The sequence below is a fragment of the Sylvia atricapilla genome, chromosome 10 (genome assembly GCF_009819655.1).
Source record: "Sylvia atricapilla isolate bSylAtr1 chromosome 10, bSylAtr1.pri, whole genome shotgun sequence".
Lineage (NCBI taxonomy): Eukaryota > Metazoa > Chordata > Aves > Passeriformes > Sylviidae > Sylvia > Sylvia atricapilla.
The window spans coordinates 6564188-6584993 of NC_089149.1; the positions used below are offsets into that span (position 1 = coordinate 6564188).

The 20806-nt window shown below is 44.0% G+C and overlaps 1 protein-coding gene across 2 annotated transcripts in view; it reads left to right on the forward strand.

Moving 5' to 3' along the window:
- The first annotated feature begins 574 nt into the window (after positions 1–574).
- Positions 575–20806, forward strand: part of LOC136365376 (calcium-activated potassium channel subunit beta-2) — a 135967-nt gene continuing 115735 nt past the window's right edge. For both annotated transcript variants that reach the window (XM_066325777.1, XM_066325778.1), the window contains exon 1: positions 575–676. In XM_066325777.1, coding sequence (XP_066181874.1) covers positions 639–676 — 38 coding nt within the window. In that variant the 5' untranslated portion in view covers positions 575–638. The remainder of the gene's footprint in view (positions 677–20806) is intronic.

Here is a 20806-nt window from a genome sequence, read left to right on the forward strand (position 1 = left end):
TTCTTGAGGCAAGGACAATTTGGCATATTTTCCTTTTCTGCCCATCAAGCTCTTAAAAAATTAAGTTATTAATCATCTGAGCATTCACCTCTGGTGCACTTGCTGGCCAGAAACTCCCATAGGTGGTTATTTCAAATATGACTCTGCTTCTGTTGAAGACTTTTGAATTAAAAAAAAAATCTGAAGTATGGACAAAATGCACCTTGTCATAATTACTGCCTAGCAGTGTAATTTTAAAGCAGTCAGCTGAGCTTCTAGTTTATACTTCAGTAATTTGCCTACTTGGTAAAAAAATACACAAAACCAAAAAAAAAAAAAGTTGACAAGCCCCACATTCATCACGTAGTTTATCTGAGGTCTCCTCTGTAGCAAAGCTTTGCTCGCAAGGAGGAAGAGAAGTTTGCAGCTCGATTGTTTTGTAACAGATGTATGGGTGGAAAAAGTTACTAACTGGGAGTGTTCTCTCCCTGGAGCCTCGCCGTTGCTATTAGCGCTGGTCCGTGGGGTGTAGCTTTCCTCTTGGGCTTCTGTGTTTGCTCTGCGTGTTGTTTTTCCTCTTCCTCCTGGTCAGCAGCCTTTTTACGACCTGGCAAAACCACGCTGAGCAGCAGCAGCGGCACAGAATCTGCAGGATAAAAATGAGCCTTTGCCTTAAATATCCCAGAGACAAATGGAGGTGAGTAGGAACGAGTCTGGGCTGGGGAGCTGCTGTTGGTTTGCTGTTCAGGAGTTTTTGGCAAACTGGTAGGTTGGGTTTGTTTGGGGGTTTGCCCCCCGTTTGGCTGAAATGGTGTGAATTTAACTAAAGTCAGGCATAGGATTATAGTGGAGTAGTAATTGCATCCAGGCCTTGGGTTGGTTACAGAGTTGGTTGGGACAGAAATCCTTTGAACAGGGTTTGCTGGGCCTTCATGGCAGACTCAGACACATCTTCCCTCCTCCTTTCCCTGGTCTCACAGAGTGTCTCCGTGTTTCTGATTCCCTGTGCACACTACACCTGATGAGAGCATTTACCCTGCTCCCATCACCTCTCTGTACCTCATCTATAATGCAGAGGTTGTATTTGCTCAGCTGTGTTGAATCCTGCTATAAAAGCAGAGTGCAGAGGGCAGGTTCTGGATGCACAGTGAATCTCTGTAACTAATAAAATACAGCACCTGCCTTGCTGGAAGTGTCAGTGTGAAACCAGCCTTGACAGGGTAAGTGATCCCAGTTCATAATCCTATAATGCTGGTACAATTTGGTGGCACTGGCATGAAAGTGGTACTGAGAGCTAAGATGAACTTTGAGCTAAATTAAAAATGGTGTCTTTAAAGGAAAGTTACTCTGTACGGGATTTGATGACACGCAGGTCTTTTACTCATAGGGTGTCATTCCTGGCAGTTGGGTGGGTGAAAATGATTTTGTGTCGTACAAACAAGAATCTACATGAGTCAAAGTTAGGCAATTAAAGACAAAACATTCTTGACACTCCTTCTTTCTGTTTTCTAAGTTATCTTTTTAGAATCTTGAAATTTACTGGGATGGATTTTTTTTTCTGTACTGTTCACTGAGTATTTCTAATATCAAACTTTCAGGTTATGTTAGTTTTGCATGCACACCTGTGGTACATTGGTCTCCTGCTGTTTTTTCATGGGGTTTGGAGCCAGGTTTCCCAACTCAGCTTCCTGAAAAGTAAACATTGCTATTTCCTGTTTGCTGATAATTTAATCTTATGTCTATTTAAACGTTTTCTAGGAAAACACTGGTAGCAAACAATTGCAGGTCAGAGACCACAGGGCTAGTTCATCTGTGAAAGAGAATGAACGTATTCCTAAAATATTTTGTAGATTCAACAGACTTTTTAGATCAGTTTCCTCTTCAGTTCACAGAGACCAGACACTGCTCTCTGAGGTTGTACAGTACCAGAAAGCAGAGTTGTGTTTTGGTGCATGAAGGAAATGCAACTTCTGAGGGACAGTAACTCAGCAAAGGTGTCAGAGAGGGACAGCCTCAAACTGGGGATATAAAAATGATCTTTCTCTTGGTCATTACCTCTGGCTTCTCCCCCCTCTCTCATGCAGACTCAATGTTCCTTGGGGCAGGGGCTTCCCCTGACTGGGTGTTCACACAGTGCTCTGGCTTTATTCATCCCTATCCATAGCAGAGTTCCCTGCAGCTGATGGAAGATTTCACATGTCCATATCAGAGCTCACAGTATGACTGTTCCCTGGATTCATGGAAATGCTGAGTTTAGCTGCCTTTTTGTTGGCAAACCCAAGCCCAGACAGCTGAGTCACTGCACACAAGGCAGCAGCTTTGAGCATTTGCTCCTCCAAAATACAACTTTCCTCTTTCACCAAGGCTCCCAGGACATTTCTTGCTGCAGAACTTTGCTTTTCATATTCTACACTGAGACAAAACCACAGGCAGTCACACACTTGGTGACACGGGAAGGGAAAGTCCTGTGCCAGGGACAAACCCAGAAAGGAGGCCTGGCTCAGTGTTTAAAACCTTGAACCACAGATACAGAGAAAAGAATTTAAAATAACCTCAACAGTTATTTTCACAATCTGGTTTTATGTAAGGGAGTATTTCTACTGGCTTTTCAATTTCTCCTTTTGGACAGCTCGAAATGCTGCCCACAGCCTGTGTAAAATCTGAAGGGGCAGATTTTGGGCACATGGAAATAACCCATTGCAGCCATCAAAGCTACATCAAGGTACTCAAGGTGATGTAGGATCAGTCAGCCCTTCTCTCCTGAGCTCTCAGCTGGAACACAGACCTGGGATTTCTGCTGTGAGCAGTTCATGCTCTCAACTCCTTATGCTACTGAGTCATTCTGGCTGGCTATTATATTAGTTATTTTAGATTATTTTAATAATTATTCTACTCTGAAAAAAAATCAACCAGAATCATGTTAATTGCAGAATCCAGAGACTAATAAAAATAACATATGAGGAAGAGTACACAATATATCCACCTGTAAAATAAAAACATGATGGGGAGTCAGTGGAGAGTGAAGAGAAAGAAATATCAGAGCAGCCAACTAGAAAAAAAAGGCCAGCATAAGACTTGATAGTCACAGGAAGATCAAAAATGAAATGAAACTACTTTGGAACCTCTCATTTGGAATACATTTCAGAAGAACCACCTAGTCTCAAAGAAAGCTCTCAGAACAGCAAATTTAAGTCAGAAGGTGAATTTGAACAGGTGATGTCTTAAAAACAGAGGAAAACTATTCCTATAAGTAATACCTGATGTGTCAGAAAGTAAAATGCTTCTAAAAGTTAAACAGGGGAATGGGCAAAAAGTGAATTTGAAAATCTTCCATCCAGTGTTTTACTACCTGCTGCTGGAGATCTGACAGCCACTTAAATTATTTCTGAAGCCCATTTAAGAAAAAAGAAAGAAAGAAAGATTAAAAAAGGCTTGCATTCTCATCCCAATTAGAGAAAAATCATCACATCATTTCATGTTGAGAGTTAGTTGATGAATGTCGTGTCACATATCACTGCCTCTGCATCTGACAGGAATCAAAGCAGACGCTTTGAAAGGCAAGTGTCTTTGAACTGCTAATTATGATTAACAAAGAAAGTGTTTCACATGTTGCTTCTTAATGAAATTTCTGCTTTTACCTGAAAGATTTTTCTCCCATCTTAGTTCTGGACAGCACGAAATTATGCTGAAACTAACAGTAATCTATTTATTTCTGATTATACTATGATGTTTTTGAAAGTGGGGAAAATATTCTGTGTTTCTTGCATAACCAAAAGCTTCTGGAGATTTATTGAGAAATAATGGCAAAGGTAACCCCGGATAATATGTTTCTCATTGGATATATGATATTAAAGGCATCTGTGAAAGTTCTGAGTGTGAGAATAATATTTTAGCTCTATTTCTCTACCCCCCAGGAATTTCTTCTTCCTCAGCTTTCCCTTTTGGGTCTTATTCTCAGAGCAGTGCAAAATACCCAGACAAAAGCCACCAATTCTTCTCAAACAAGAGCAATTACCAAACAGGAGGATGAGCTGTAGGGAGAAAAAGATAACAAGGGTTGGGCCAGCAATTTGGCATTGTCTCTAACTCCACCACCTTTAGATGCTTTGCATAAGGTTCAAAAAATGCTGAACACCCAGATTGCAGTGCAACCTCTCAGAGCCTCAAATCTTTTGACTTACATCCTTTTCTAATCTTAAAATCTCTGAAGTGATACCAAAAAGTAAAACTCTACAAGTCCTGGGTAAGGAAGTGAGTGGTGTATATGTGTCTGTTCTGCTTTGATCTGCCAGAGGAGAGATTGTTTTGTGTGGTCAACATCCAGCCATATCTTCCCAATTAGGAACCTTCAGTCTAGGAAAATGCTGGAATCTGGGGCTATGAAGAAAGTCCCACTAATGTAAAGAGCTGCTGGCAGGTCAGGAATGGATGGTAAAACCTGCAGTACCTGATATGAATAAATAAGTTTTGCAGTTCTCCATCACTGGAATAATGGATTTTCCTACTGTTAGCCAAAGCAGAATTACTTTTTAAAATTATAATATTCTCTGATTTACATTCCATGAAGTGAAGAAAGGAATACAAGATTTTTGCTAACTCCTCAAACTGTAAGAGACAATCTAAGCTCAAGAGTGTTGATTCTCATTTCCTTTAAAACTACTTTTAAAAAGCTTTACATCTACAGGCTGAATAAAAATGACAGTCAGGCTTGTTAACTACTTTGGAATTGTTCCTTTCCATTGCCACTTTGCCCCACACATTCCTGTGAAGTATGCAGTTTTGGAAAAATGCTTAAAACATATAAATAGTACAATTCAGTCAATTGCTTTTCATCAGTAAATAAGAGAGCATTCAGAGGCACTGTCACACTGCAGAGCCTGGGATTAGCTCTCGATTGCCTCTTCTGTGAAATCCCCCTGCTGTTTCCTCATATCCATTCACAAACATTCCTCCTTTCCACCCACTTACAGTCACTGCAAGAGTGTTTAGGAGCTCAGCTAATTTGACTGGGATTAAGATGTGGACATTAGATATTAAAAGCAATTTTAAAAATCCATAATGTCCTGGTGATATCCTTTGAGGCTTCTACTACCCTGGCACTGACTGAAATGGGTTCTGGGATGGTGCCAGTTTGACAGGCCTGGTGGGATGCTGGGCTGGAAGGAAACAGGTTTGCTGCCATTCCCAGCAGGTCCTGGGGAGAAGTCCCTGGATTTGAAGTGTGGAAGGGGCTCACCATGGAACAGGCAGCCACCCTCTCCCTGTGAGGTTGGCACTGAGCCTGGGAAAGTTCCTTTTGTGGGGCACATTTATGCACTCCATAAAAGTGTGCTCAAGGCTGAAGAGCAAAAGAAAAGAAGAGGATGAACCAAACAGAGAGGATGAACCTGACAGAGAGTCCAATTTTACCTTATGCCCTGGGAAAGCAAGGAAAGAGGAGAGTAAATAACTATTAGAGATGACTAATAGAGCATTACCTGAGAGCTGCTCAGTATTTGCCAAATCCCTTTTGTTCCAGTGAAGGTCTTAAAGGCAACTGCATAAGTACATTACACCAAAACCCCCATCTAGCCAAAATTCACCTATACATATTACCAATAACAACCTCACAGGCAAATGTTAGCCTGTATCTTCCATTTCCCAGTCCTGAGACTTGCATGTCCCCAAAGGATCAGCGTGATTCCTGAAAGCATTAGGAAACCACACAGTGGATGTTGTACATCACATTAACATCCCAGAGAGAAGCTGCTGGCTGAACAGTTGTATTTTTCATTAAGCACAGCTTTTACTCTGTACCTAGTGGAGTGGTGGTGATTTGGGAATTTTGGAAATGCCTTTGGAAAACAGGTGAGGTGAAACAGAGAGAAGTGGTGCAGGTAAAGCTGAAGCTGCCAAGGGGCAGTAGATGGACCAAGTGACCCCTGAGGGGCCTCCCAGTCTTTCTTTTCTATGATTTCTCTATCCTAATGCCTCTGTCTCACTAACTAGACAGCTGGGTCCATATTAGTCAACAGGACCAATGATGGAAGATGGCTTAGATGAGGCCATCTTAGTTTGGATTTTTTTGCTAGTGTTCATAAGCAGTCATGCTCTCTGGAGGAGAGTTAACAGGCTCCATGCATGGCCAGTTGTTGTCTGTGTTTTCAGACAACTGGAAAGCTGAAATCTCTCCCTGCAAAAGAATGGTTGTGCATGCAAACACTATCCATTTCACAGCTTTTATGGAAAATACCTACCAGTTGCCTACCTTAGCCTGTGATACTGCTTCTATGGCACATATTCCTCCATTGCATTAGAATTCCTATCACAATATCGACTTTTAAGTGAGGGAATGGACTTCATCTCTATGTTTGGAGGCAGAAGTTCTGAAAACTACCATAAAAAATGTCAGCTCCTGACCTTATCCTCCAGCTGAGCCCTGAGAACTTGGGTCTCTTTTGAGAGGCTGCTCTCAGAATGTTCAAACATGAGCCAGGTTAATGCAGTTAAGCCTGAATTCCTGATGGTGTCCTGGCCATGCCTATCTGCAGGGTAATGAGCTCACCAGTTTCAGGGGTTGAGGCTGCCAGGAAATGATGCAGCAATGGTCTCTGTGTTACTGGTAGCACTGGGAAAAGGAGCAAAGGGAGAGAAAACACCATCCCTTCCACTCTCACCCACACTGGGTGGAATCAGTTGCAGTCCTGCTGTCTCCAGTGATAGTTCCCCTGCATCCTATTGCAGTGCAATCACTGTGTTCAGGAGTTTTGTTAAGAGATTGAAAGCCTTGGTTTAGAGCTGCCACAAAGCAAATAGTCTTGAAAATAAGTATATTGGAGAAGGAAGAGCCAAGCCCTCATCTGGTGACGAAACTTCCATTTCCCCACACCAGTCTCCCTCCAGTTTATAGTCTTGATAGTACACAGGGGAAACTGAAGATTTATGTGAGTCTGAATACACCTGTGGTTTAGTTCTTTCACTGCTGAGAAATATGTACAGTTGTTCCCATTATTTCAGAAGGGCTGGTTTGTTGGTAGTTTTTTAACATCACCCCCTGGTGTCTTTTTAATTCCTTTTTTTGAAAGGCTCTTATTTTTGGAGCTTAGGAGTCATAATGAATAAAAACCTGTGAATGCAATTCAGTTCAAATCCACGTGTTGAGTCACGAGTTCCTCTTCAGTATGTGCAGGAGTCAAATGTCCTTGTAAGGGGATTGGCAGTAGCTTTGGAAATATCTATCCTCTTCCCAATTTGCAATCATGAGCTGTACTTCCACCTCACTTTTTCTATAAAAGCAAATAAACATTTTATCTGCAGGGATCAGATTGTCTTAGTAACCATCCTGTAACTGTGTGCAGCTGCACAGGGTGGGAAAGGAGGCTCTGAAATTGTTATATGGTCTGAGTGTGTCTTACACTGTTCATATTGATACTTCTGTTAGGAGATCCTTCTCTCTCTCTCTCTCTCATCTTTTACTCAACCCAAACAAACCCAAGCAAGTGCTTCCCACGTCTCTCTGTCATCCATCACGTACCTACTCTTTTATCATACCTGTGCAGCATTTTCAAAATCAATGGTTACATTTTGTCTGTTGTTATGAAACAGTTTTTCAAGTGCTCTAAATCCCTTGATCTGGAGAATGCCCAAGCTAATGAGGTGAACAGAACCAAGCCATTTCAGGCACTGCTGGTTCAGTGAGATGCTCAGCTCTATCCCTGAGCTCCCCCTCACTTGGAAGAAGAGCTCACTTTGCCTCTTGGAGTATATTTCTGACTTTTGCCTCTTTTTGCCTATTTGAAGTGTGTGTTTTTTGCCCTGCAACCCTTTGGGCAGTACTGCCTCACAGAACCAGCCAGGGACTTCTCTGTGCTGTCCTGGGGGTAAATGTCACCCCCACAGCCTTATCAGCACATAACCATGCACCAGACAGACATAACCATGCACTTCCCCCCCTGTATTAATAAGGTGAACATTTATACACGTTTTGTTAAGCCGTGAGTACAACAGCAATTTTAGGCAGCACAACCCAGTCTTGACATTGATCCTAATCTAAAGGCAAAGCTGTGCTCAAGCAGGACAGGTTTTGATATTTCCTTTCAAGTTTTGATGGCTGCTTGTGTTTCCAGTTTTTGGTAAGGAAAAGGTGTTGAAAACACACTTGAAACAATTTATAATCGACTTTCTTGGCTCCAGATAGGTCAGATAAACACTGGAGCGAATTTGTGGAGGAAAACAAGCTGCCATTCTGAACAGCTGGAGGTTGAGCCATCCCCAGAGCAAAGTCCATCAAACCCGGAGATGTGGCAAACTGCCAGACAGCTGCATGTGTGTCACTTTGATGGTCACACAGGAATGCCCTCTGGGCAGGAGGGGATTAATGATAACTCTCTGAAGCCCCAAGTGCTTCATTTTTGATCTTCCTATGGCAGTATATTTCTTCTTCCATTTTCACTTTGTTCTCAAAGCTTCACTCTTCATTTAAACCCTCTAAGGAAACTCCTTGCGAGATAGATGTACATTACCCTTTCAGGAGAAACAGAATCTCTGTCAGAAAAATAAACACAGGAATCTGTTTAGTAATGCCCCTCATGTAGACATCTCCCTCCCATCTTCTTCAAATATTAGTTCAGAAACCAGCTTTCATTGACAGAAATTTAATTGCCATAATACAGATAGCACGGAATATTTCTATAGTGATGCCCTAATGCTAATTTGCAAGAATGGAAGAAAATTTGCCATCCTAACAAATTCCTTTTGTCCTTGGATGACAAAGACAGTAAAGACAGTGCCCCTGGCTAATTGGAGACATGAGATAGATATCCACAATGCTCTTTATGTGAAGTCTAGTGTTGGAGAAGTTAATAATTTTCAGTTTATCTCCTACAGAATTAAAACTAAACTTTTATACTAATTTCCAAGCAGAAACCTGCTTGGAAATAGCCTGACTAGGTATTTTGAAAGATTTCAAAGATTACTCTTTGCAATGACCTTGGAGATATGGATGCAAATAATGATGTCTGGGTATTTATATGAATGGTTCTTCTCAGAGCTGCCCATTACAGCTAATTTTGACAAATACACATGAAGTTTATAAAACCAGGAACACCTTTTACTTCATCTGAATCTGTCCATGGAAATGGATGGAATGAGCCCTAAATCCTAGTCCAGTAGTCTAATGTAAGGCTTAAGAGCCACCATGTAATGTACAAGATTTGATGGACACTTTTCTTAACTACAATTAAACCCAGTGTGCAAATCCATGTTCTGATGAGAATGATAACGCCAACCAGCCTTGGCACTATTTCCACATCACCCTCCTCCTTTTCTAAGGCAGTGTTTTGGGGCTAAAACTGTGGGTGTAAAAAGATTTAATTTCATTCATCTGGCTTGATACAGGTGCGGGACACAGTCACCATGATTCCCATTCCTTACTTGTGGTTTATCCCTGTTCAATCCAGCCCTAACTGGTGTCTGTGAAGGTGATAAAGACTGTCTCATCTCACACAGCTTGCAAGCTCATTCCAGAGCCACCAGGAACACTCTGCCTTACACTGAAGCTAGGTGTGCTTGAGCAGGGCTCTCTCAACCCTCCTTGGCTGCCAGGAGGAATTAGGAAAAAGACTCTTACAGAGCAGTGCAGAGTGCAAGAATTGAGTTTGTCTGCAGACCGTGGTGAGACAGGAGTGCCATTCAGCCAGCCTGCTCAGTGGGGACACTGGGCGCAGGGCCAGGGGACAGGACAGCTGGATCACTCTGCTCTGCCAAGGCTTGATGTGCACCTTGAATTGTCAGCACCAAACAAGTTCTCCTCTGCCTGTGAACCCCAGAGCCCAGTGAGCAGATCTAGTCTAAAGTGAGAAAGCAGCACCTGCCAGTAAATTTGCAAGGACTGTTGTGGGTTCTGCACAAATATTATTTATGGGGAGCAAAAAGAGATTAGCATCCAACCACTGGCTCTCAGTAGAATCATCTTCAGATCAGTCAGGCACAGTCCTACTTAATCTGCCTGCATTTCCAGAGCACTGATCACTATGTATCTTTGCATCATGGCCATCCATCACACCACCAGATTCTCATCTAAATACTGCCAGCAGCACTGTGAGCAGTAACATCCCCTCCTTCTCCCTCTGCATCTTATTATTGAAGTTGCTGCTGGCAAAGGAAAGGAAAGTGGCTGTGTCCACAGTGACATTAGCACAACTGTCAGCTTAATCAATGCTGATCCTTTCCCCCTCATCCCTGCTTCTCTGCCCGTTCTCCTTTTTGAGGCAGCAGAAAATCCATAAAATCTCACCACCGTGCACATCCATGCAGAAATCCTGCTTATGTTCCATGAAACCTCTGGTACCCTGACTGTCTCCAGCTCCACAAGCTATGTCCCCCTTGGCCACCAAAACCCCCCTAGGCAGAGCCATTGCCAGGGCTCCAGAGGCCTGGGATGCTTCCACTGGACAGGCAGGAGCAGCCCTGGGAGCAGTCAGAGCAAAGAACCTGCTCTCTGCAGGTTCCTCATCACAGAGAAAACAGAATTCCAACAGCACTAAAGGCAGAGCAGGGCACAGGAGAGGCTGAGGAGGCTGAGTGCTTTGACAGAGACCATACTGCAAATAAACTTGTAGCAAAGTTTTCCAAAGCCTTGGGAGCTGGAATGTTTGTAAATAGTTCCTAAGCAATTCCATTCAAACAAAATGTGCTTTTCCAGTTTGGAAAGGAGCAGGTAAGCCTGCACTAGCAATGCAGCTCTATTCAGCTCACTCATCCCACTGGACAATTATGGAGAACAGCATGGTGTGTAAAGAGGAATAGAGCGGCAGACAATGCTTCATAATGTGAACTGCAGAGGATTCACCATGAGGGGACCCTCCCAGCCCCCAGGTACCCCATTAACTCAGGCAGAACTAGCAGACACATGTGTGAGTAGAGAGCAGCTGTATTTGGTCATACAGTTGTAAATTATTACCTTTGCATCATCGTTATTACCTTTAAACTTTCTCTCTTCCACTGTATCTCCATTGCTTCTCTTCTCTGTGAAGCAGTCAAGGAAAATTTAAGTACTGTGTTATTGCATCAGGTTTCCCTAAGATTTGGTGGTGAGAGAAGGAAAGGTTTGTTTCTTCCCTCCCATGACAGAATAATCCAGCCCCCAAGCTGCACTGCAGTACTAGCAGGTTACTTCATCTCAGGAGAAGTAATTCCATCTGGTCAATATTCCCACCAGCTCACGTGTGGAGAGCTGGTTATTAAATGTCTCTAGATTGCACAGTGATATGAACCTAATCAACTCCTGTCTCAATTTCCAAATCTCATTGAAAACCATACCTTGTCTTCCTCAGCAGTACTGCTTCATTTTCCTCTTCCATTGAGCTATTATTTAATTCACTGGCAGTAGCTGGCACTGACTGGAACACAGTTCACAAGATTGACCTGAGGCCACAGCTCAGGGCTGAACAGTCCTAAAGCTTGGACTAAGCCCTGTGCCCCTGCTTCCTCATCTTTGACATAAGAGTAATGTTTCTGCTGCCAAGGGAGGCTGGAATAATTATGCTTCAGGAATATTCAATGCTAAACGTTTCTACCAGTCAATTTATCATGTTTATAGAGTAATGGCTTTCAGGAATAAGAGATCGGAGAATAGCCCCATAGTTACAGGACTGGGCTGGAGTACAGGAGATCTGACTCCTGGCTCTTTGGAAACAGGAGAGACTCAGGGCAAGGTTCGGGTTTCAAACCTCCAGCTTTCCCTCTATGGAAGCTAAATAATTCCTATTTGTGAGTTTGCAAAGAGAACAGTTACTGTCAGTTTTTAAGTGAATCGTCACTTATAGAGATCCAGTATGGATTCAGTTTATAAACAAAGGACAAGAAGGAATAACTGCAGTTAGGAGAGGATTTGCAGCACTTGGTCAATGTCTGATTCTTGTATTTAATGAAACCTTGCACACCAGAATTAATTCAGCAAGGGAAATGCCTCTCACAGCCAATGTTGGCTTCAATAGTCATTCATGACATTGAGCAGGACAGCTATTACTTGTACCCCTTCCACTGCAAATCAGGAGCACGGCATCAGACTCAAAACCTACAGAAAAACCAGACAAGGCTGCTCCCAGTCTGCAGAAACAAGGGACATGCTATGTGAATTTTACTTTTAGCGCCGTTTCCAGACAAGCCTCTCTGCCACAGTTCAAAGAGTTAGAGACATGCCACACCTGATCTCCCATGGAATTTTTGAAGGAGAAGCCCAGCAGATTTGATTAATGCCAAGTGGTGTGAGCAAACAGAGCCCATCCTGCTGCCCACCAGCTGCTCCAGCTGCTGGTGAAGCTCCACTGCAAATGCTCTCACTCTGCTCCTCTCTGTGTTTCCTGAGGAAACTCTCAGTTCATCTGCTGCTCTTTAAGCAATTAATGGACTCCATGAAGCATCTGGTGAGCAGGGGCACTGCAGGGCCCCTAATTTGCAGCAGCTCACCCCTGTGGCACACGTGTGCTCTGGCCTTATGGCCAGTGCCTGACCACCGGGTGCAAACCAAATGCTGTGGAGTTGCACTGACACACACCAGCTGGGTACTTGTCTTTATCAATTTTCATAGGTTTGATAAAACACACACTCATATTAATTTTTTAGCATCAGGGAATCACTAGCATCCCTATTTTCTCCAGAATGCTTAAATACCAAAGCAAGTGCAGATCCATAGCACTGGCAAAAGGCTGCAAAGGATGAGTTGGTTTCTTGGCTTATAGAACAGCTAATGTCAGAGAAGTGACTTAATTTGAATACAAAACTAATTTTGTGAGGAAAAGAAAATATCAGGCATAAAGAGCTGTTTAATCTTTCAGAAAAAGCTGGAAGAAACACCCACCTTAGAAGCCAGCTGTACCCCAGTGAGCAGCAAGAGGAACTTCCCATGACTCACCATGTCAGCATGGATGGCAAGGTTCTCCCTTCTTTGACCAGGTCAGGATCAGATGACATGCCTGACATCCAGAGAAGGTCTAACTGGTTTATATCAAGATCCTTAGACACACACACACACACAAAGCGTTACTTGAAAACAGCTGTCCCTTATAGTGGATAAGATTGTTCAGTGACACTGCCATGGTCAATTCCACACAGACATGCCTTCCATGGGGCAGAGCTGTTCACACGACTTTTCTAGAATAACTTGGCCCTGAAGAGCCCAGAGCTGCCTTGGAGCAGTGGCAGCATGTGGGAGAACTGAGCAGACAGAGGAGCTGGGGCTGTAGCAAAGGCTCTGCAGGAGATGAGCAAAGGCTAAAGGCAGGCCAGGGGTGCAGGGATTGCCAACAGGGAGCCTCTGGTTCAAGGAGAGAAGGAGGAATCACTGAAAAAAAAAAAAAATTGTCTGTCCTTTCCCCTTCACCTCCTGCTGGGAAGGCGAGTGATCATAATGATCCCCCAGGAACCTTTTCTGGTGGTCTCTTTGGTCTCACAGACCTGGCAGATCTGATATTGAAGGTAGGAACGGTCTTGACATCCAGGAAGGTTGGGTCCGTTCTGCTTTGACCCCAAACCCTCCGGAACACTGGGAAAACTCTGGGACACTCTTTGCCACAGCCCTGCAGTTTTGTGGGTGCTCCCTGGGTCCCTGCAGCGCCTCTCTCCAGCCTCCTGTGTCCCCTCCGTGCGAACCCCCTGGCAGGGCTGTCCCCAGGACCCACCTCTAGGTGCTGCTCTACTACCAGCTATGGATTTCCCGGCAGGAAAACCGGGAAAGGGATGGCAGCAACTTCGTGTTGCAGGAGGAAACTGCAGCAGTTCTGGATCACCAAAACGTGCCTTTTTTTTTTTTTTTTTTTTAAGCATCGTGTTAATTCTTGCGTGAACCAATACACAGCTACCCCTCCACATCTCCTGCAGGGATTGCAGCAGAGGGGACAAGCTGAGCGTCACCTTTGGCATCATGTTCTGGCCGAGGGGACAGCTGTAGTTTAGCTTTTCACACGAAGGAAAACCAAGAGGTTAAACTGCGCTAGTGGCACTGTCAGGGTAGGAGTTAACCCTGCCAGGTCAAGAGCGAGGGCACGAGTGATTTGTCACGGACAGCAGTAATGCACGCGGGGCTCATTCTGGAGGGTGAAGTTTAAGGCTTCAGGCATTAGCAAATTAGCATTTTGCCTAATTAGATATTGATCACCATCACAAAGCATGTCATGACCACCGTAAGCTTTCCACAGTGTGATGGAGAATTAGAACGTGTACCAGAAAGCACATTAATTCCTTCACCTCCAGGAACTTTACTCAGACATTTAGCCGATCTGCAAGTCCTATCCTGCTGTTTCCTAAACGAGTGACAAATATTCCCTTGTTTACCAAGGGCAATCTCAGTTTTCCTCTTTATTGCCGTACAACGATTTTCACCTTGCTTTAAGGTAAGGTGTTGCTCCTCCTTTCCTGATGCCCCAAGGTACACAAATTTAAGGTGTTCCATACCCAGCTGATCCTATGTCAGCTGTGACAATTGAGGATTTTGTCTCCCCACCATCCAGAGATGCTGTATTAACTGTTTTCCTGTATGAGTCCCGTGCTGTGCAGGACTTAGCATGAGTTCTTTGTGGGCAGATGAATCCCCAACACCCTCCCAAAAATATGGTGTTACCATTGTAATAGTGGATAGCAGACCTCCCTGTCCCTGGGTTATGAGAACTATCAAAGTTTCATAGCATCCCTGAGAGCACATGTACACTTATATAAGAGCTTTATTCCAATAAGTACTGCAGAGAGAAAGAAGCAGGAAGACTGTGCCTCTTCTAAGTTTACCCTGGTTCAGCTGGTCTGCAGGACTTTTCTGAAAGTGCCCACAGGACACTGCATTTCCTTTGAAACACTAATCTCACCTTAAAGCAGGGTGACCAGGCACAAACCTTGGAGAACAGCTCTTTAATTTTTCCATCTGGGAATTCTCCTTTTTACAAATGCATTTAATGCCTATGTGTGGTCTCTGGTGGTCTTTGCATGCTGAAATGGGAGAGTTGTGTGATGCTGTTCACAGGATAGATGGGTCTCAGGCATGCCATGAGAATTAGTTGGGTGGCAGAGAGCTGTGTCAGGGTGCAGTGATGGGAGCAACCAGAAGATGCTGTTCTGGAGCACAGTCCAACAGAGGTGATCCTGAGGAGACAGTACCTCAGGGGAGGAAAAGCCTTGTAAACCTTGGGTTGGTTGGCTCTTGCCACTTCAGCATGTAGAAAATAGTGCCTGGGAGGAGCCACAGATCCAGCTGCAGCAGTGTCCAGACAATCCAGCAGGAATATTGAACTCTGGGTAAGAGGTCCTGGCCAGATACACACGACAGCCCTGCATGGAGATGGACCTACAAAAGAATGGCCCCTACCCACTGCTCTGCCATGCCAAAACATGTCCTAAAGGGGAAATGATGCTTGAGAAACAGCAGGGAACAAGAGGTACCTTACAGCCTAAACCACAGGCTGTGCCACCTCCCTGACAAAGCTCTGGACAGCTTCCCTGCACCTGCTGGAGAGCTGAGAGCTCTTTCTCCTCTCTCTGTAAAGAATGGTAATGTTTGCTCCGAGTCATTCACAGAGTTGTGATGGAAGCTGAGCTTTGGCTGTGGGTACCTGAGTTCTCTCTTGATGCCTGAGCTCGGGCACAGTTTGGGAGCAGGCACTTCTGCTCTCAGCCACCGACATCTCTCACCACCTGCACGCTGAGCCTTCAGTGCTGAGCAGCTTCCCCACAAAAGGGCATTTTGCAGCAGCACTTTCCCTGAATCCTAATCCAGAGCCGCGCTGTTATCCCTGCCTTTGCCAGCCCCCTCATTCCTATGCAGCTTCACACAGCCGATGGCAAACTTCTCCTTTGTGTGAACACAGAACCTCCGGGCAAAACTGCCAAAGCAAAGTGCAGCTTCCTACTGCTAAGCAGGGTTAAAGCATCTGGGGAATGCAGCCTGATGTCAAATGTCTTAATGCCTGCAGGGACATTAATGCCCCCACAATATTCTGCAGTCCCTAGAAGGGCACTGCTGCCCTGAGTGACCCAGCTGTCATCTCTGCCCAGGCATGAAGCCACTCCTGATAAATAGATAGACAGGCTTCCCAAATATTATGTAGTACAGAATCAATCTTGACTTCTCACCTATCAGCCAAATGCTCACACCTCCCCCTGTGTGCACTCAGACATACCACGGCTTCTTTCATTGGGAGCTCGAATATTCTTTCTAATTTTTATGTTATTTGTTGATACTTCTGCAGGTGTTTGGGGTCTGAGTGAAGAGGAGAGAAGGCAGTTTGTGCTCTTCAGTACTGGACTAGGATGTGTCTGTGGGGATGTCCTGCATCGAAGGCAGTCTTATTGATATCAGGGAGTTTTTTTCTGGTACCAAACCCATTCTTAAGTGTTACAGGCATCATCTTTTGCCCTGTCTTGCAGTACCTCCTGTAATTAGCTTTTACATTAGAACTCAGAGTCCATTTTCTGTGTCAGACAATGCCTCAGCAAATTTTGGCTAAAGATTGAGGATTGGTATCTGTGGGAATTGAGCCAGAATTTATAGCAGAAACACAGGTTCTATTTTTCACTGAATTATATCTTAGCAAATGTCAGCGGGTGTGATAATTACTTGCTGGATGAAATATACTTTTTTAATCATGTCATTTGTTCCAAAACACTGTTTCTGGTATTTTCTCCAAGGGTTGTTTATTAATGACACCTCACGAGCTGAGAAACTGGGACTTTTCCCTTCCAGCCTTTAACAGGGATGAAGGGCTGTGTTTGGGGTTACTAACTCAGACTCACTGCAAGCTTCCCTAAAATACAGATACAATTATCTGCTTTTATTGCAGCAGATGCTCTTACAAGACCTCCTGTGACTCTGTGTTACTTGTGACCAGTGATTGCCGTGAGCTACACAGAGCAATCAGAGGCAGGGCTGCTGAACAAGCCCAGGGTGTTGGGCAAACCCAGGCTGTCCTCCTCGAGGGTTGGTGGCATCCCACCACCTCACACAGAGGGAATCCAGCAAGGCAGAACCTGCTCATAGCTGAGTGTAGCTTCCCTGTAGCTGGAAAACACTTTCAGTCAGAAGAACAATCCTGCTAAAAATGGATTCAGGTCAGCTTTTTCACTGCTTTCTCTCAGCCAGGACATTCAGTGATCTGTCCTAGGCTGGGAGCACACTTTCTCTGCCCAGGGTGGACAGGCAGTTTCCTTTATCAGGAGTCCCCTCATGTCACACATGTCGCAGCTGTCTTTCTGACCCTTCTATGTCCTGCATTCTTGTATTGGCTTTACTTTTTATTGAGCTGATCCTTAAAATCCTTCTCAGGATAAATATCTAACAGTTGCCACCCCGACAGGGTGACATGTGTGTCCATCTCAATCAGAGGCAGCTGAACCCTGCTTTAATTTCCTCCTACCCCACTCTCTCCTTTTTTCCCCCCCTCTAAACCAAGTGTAGGTTCACACAACACAGAGGTTCAGTTCAGAAGAACTGAGGGAAAAAGACCAAATACAGATCAGTCATTTTTACTGTAGGTGAGGCATATATTCATATGACAAATCGCTCATTTTCTGAGAACAGAGACTATATTCAGCATGGGGAGAAACCTTCCCTGTGGACATGTAAGAGGTTGGGGTATCCACCACAGAGATTTTAGGCTCTCAGAGGCTGTTAGGATCTAGTATTAAGTGTGCTTGTTGGCCCAGTCTGTGAACACTGATGTAAAACAGATGCTGTGCCACCTCTCAGTCACAGATATGTTCTGTCAAACGCCTGAGATCCAAACATATGTAATATAGGGGCTGATTATGCTGCAGCATGTTTTTCAACAAATTATTTCTTAGCACCAAACAAACAGGAATTATAATGAAACAAGACAACAATGATAATGCCATTGTATGTATCTGGAGTAATGATGGGGCTAGATTGGATAATGAAGGTGTAAAATGGAAAAACATTGGCATCTCTAATATCCATAATAAATTCTAGGACATTGAAAAACTGCATGATACCAACAAATAAACAGTTCATAACACTAACAATAAAAACCTCATAGAAAAAATTATATTTAGAATGCTACTCATTGAAGGAAAGCATTCCAAAATACAGAAACCTCTACAGGACCACATAAAATGGATATTTGCAGCATGAAAAATAATCAGAGCCATTCTCCTGCTATTCCTCAGCTTCTTGGCTTATGCTGCAATCTCACAAAGCACCTTTTGCTCTTTAGGTTTCATCCTTGCACGTGCAATGAGGGTGACAACAGCTAAAGATAAGAGTGACATTAATTCCCATGGCTTTGGGAGTCAGCAAATTCTCTGCAGTTCCCTCTGCCTGACAGGCAGGAAACTTTGTTATAACAAAACATGTTATGCCCCTTGAACGTGTTTATTATGATGAGGGGGAAAGGGAAGGATATTCTGTGGCAGTGTCACAGGAGAAGGTGTGGAGCATCATCATGTCATTATGGAGCATATCATTTTAATAAGACATGCAGATGAGATCAAACAGTGGATGGGGACGGCACTGCTGCTGCTCTGTCCTCTTGGTATTCTCTCACCTAAATCTGATGGAAGCAGCAGAGATGACAGGGTGCTGGAAACAGCAGAGGTGACAGGACAGCAAGCTGCAGCACGGGTGCCTGGGGAGGGCAGCCTTGCAGGGAAAGGCTGCACTCAGCTCTGCTGCAGCACCACTCGGATCATGCTTCCAGCCCACTGGCTCCAAGAGGAAAGGGATGGATATATCTTCCTTAACCATCCAATCCTCACCTCAGAGCTGGCTGTTTGGCCAAAATTAAACCAACAAATCTGCTGAGGTCCAACGGCCCCAAATTTAGATATATATTTTAATAAGCTGTACCAGCTCTGCAGAGTCCCTCTGGGTGTCACCGGGGATAAAGAGCAAAGGAGTGAAACCAGATATCCGTCAGCATTAGCAGACTAATAACAACGTCTCACAGAAGGCAGGGCTGTGACTTATCCCTCTCCTTCAGAGCTTCCTCATAATTTTGCAGCAAGGGAACCGAGGCACAGCAGTGGTGTTGACAAAAGACATTCCTTCAACCATAAGATCATGCCCCAGTGAGAGGGCAGCCCAGCTTAATGCAGAGCCAGCCCCGGGAGGGTTCAGCAGCCCACTCCTCCTGGAGGAGCAGTCAGAACACACCCTCCCAGCACGTTGGGCTCAGCCTCACAGCAGATGTGGTATGTTTGCAAGTGATAGCCATTCCTGTCATATACTGAAATTAATTTCTCAGACAAAAATCTGCTTTATTGGGAATGAAAATGAGCAGCAGACCCATCAACACAAGAACAAGTGTGTGGCCAGCAGGACAGCAACAACATTTGTGATTAAGAAGCTTTTCCCTCTGTTCCCTTCCTCCACATATGATAATTTAGTTATGGTGCCATTTTTCCAAGACAACTAAGTGCACATATTTTTCTCTTTTCAGTCGACTGCTGCAGAGTGGCTACACTTGAGAAAATTAGTTTTTATCATTTTAATAATCTAATTTTCATAAACCTTTTAACGCAAAAACAAAAACTACTTAATGCACAGCAAGATAATTAATATTGAAAATAGACTCTGCAGGGGAACTGTAGTACCTGCTGCCTTGCATTAGGCTCCCAGAATAATGAATTAGCCAGGAACTTTAACTAAGTTTGTAGGAACAATACAAACAGTACCAACACAAACAACACTTTCACTTGATTTAGATGGATCACATCAAGAGGCTACTTAATATGTTGATAGCCTGACTTTGAGAATAACTTCACCAGTGTCCCTGCTGGAAATGTAGTGACTCTTAAAAAACAAAATCATTCATATTCAGAATTCTCACTCAAGAGGTGGCAGCAAAAAAATTATTTACTTGCAGTGCCTGAAGAAGAGAATTTGCCTTTTCCCTTACCCCACCGAGCCACAGTGGAGTGAGGGAAGGGTTTTCAGCTGGAACATGGAATGGGGCAGACTATCTCAGCTCTGCTCCCCACTCCCAGGATAACAACTGATCAGTGTGGACCCAGGGCCCAGGATAAGGCTCTCTGCTGCCCTGAGGGAGTGGTAAAGGTGGATATTCCCTTTCCTGTAAACAGTAAATTTGTTTGAGTTTGGTTTTTGTTGTTTTTTTTTTCCCTAGAATGTGGGGAGAGATACCAACGAATCCTTTCTGCTGAACACATCTACCCCTAAGCAATGAAATGTAGTTCATTAATGCTGAGAACCAGGCACCGCCAGCAGAGACTGAAAGGGCCCTTAAATGCCAAAAATAACGTCTGCACTTCCAGAGCACTTAACACCTTCAAAGTACTATACAAATATTAACTAATTATTTAAGGAAATAATTATTTAAGGAACTAATTACTGACAGCAAGAGGTTTACTGCTTTTTCTGAGCATCAGCTGTATGCCAGGAATCCTTTGAAGGATTTGCTGGGACTGCTGCTTGCTCTGGGGGGGGTTAATGGCTGATGTTTTGGGGTGGGAGCACAACTTTAGCTCATCTGGCCCATGGGAGGATGCTCAGCTTAGGAGGACCCAGTGGCAGTGGTCCCTGTCTTGACTGAGGCTGTGCACCCATAATTCACAAGGGACCATTTCCAGAAACGACCATTCCAGTCTCTCTGGCAGCCAGGGTGCACAATCTGCATGATTAATAAGTGTGCACAGAAAGTTTTTTATCTGTCACAGTTAACAGCCACTGCACGAGGGACTGCTCAAAGCTGTGAGGTTAAAATCCTGTGCTGGAATAGGAAATGGTAGGAGGGGAATCAAACAAGAATACAGATTCATTTAAAGCTCATCAGGGAATGATAAGAATAGGAAAAAAAAATCAGAGTGAACTAATGCTGTCAAAGGGTTTAAA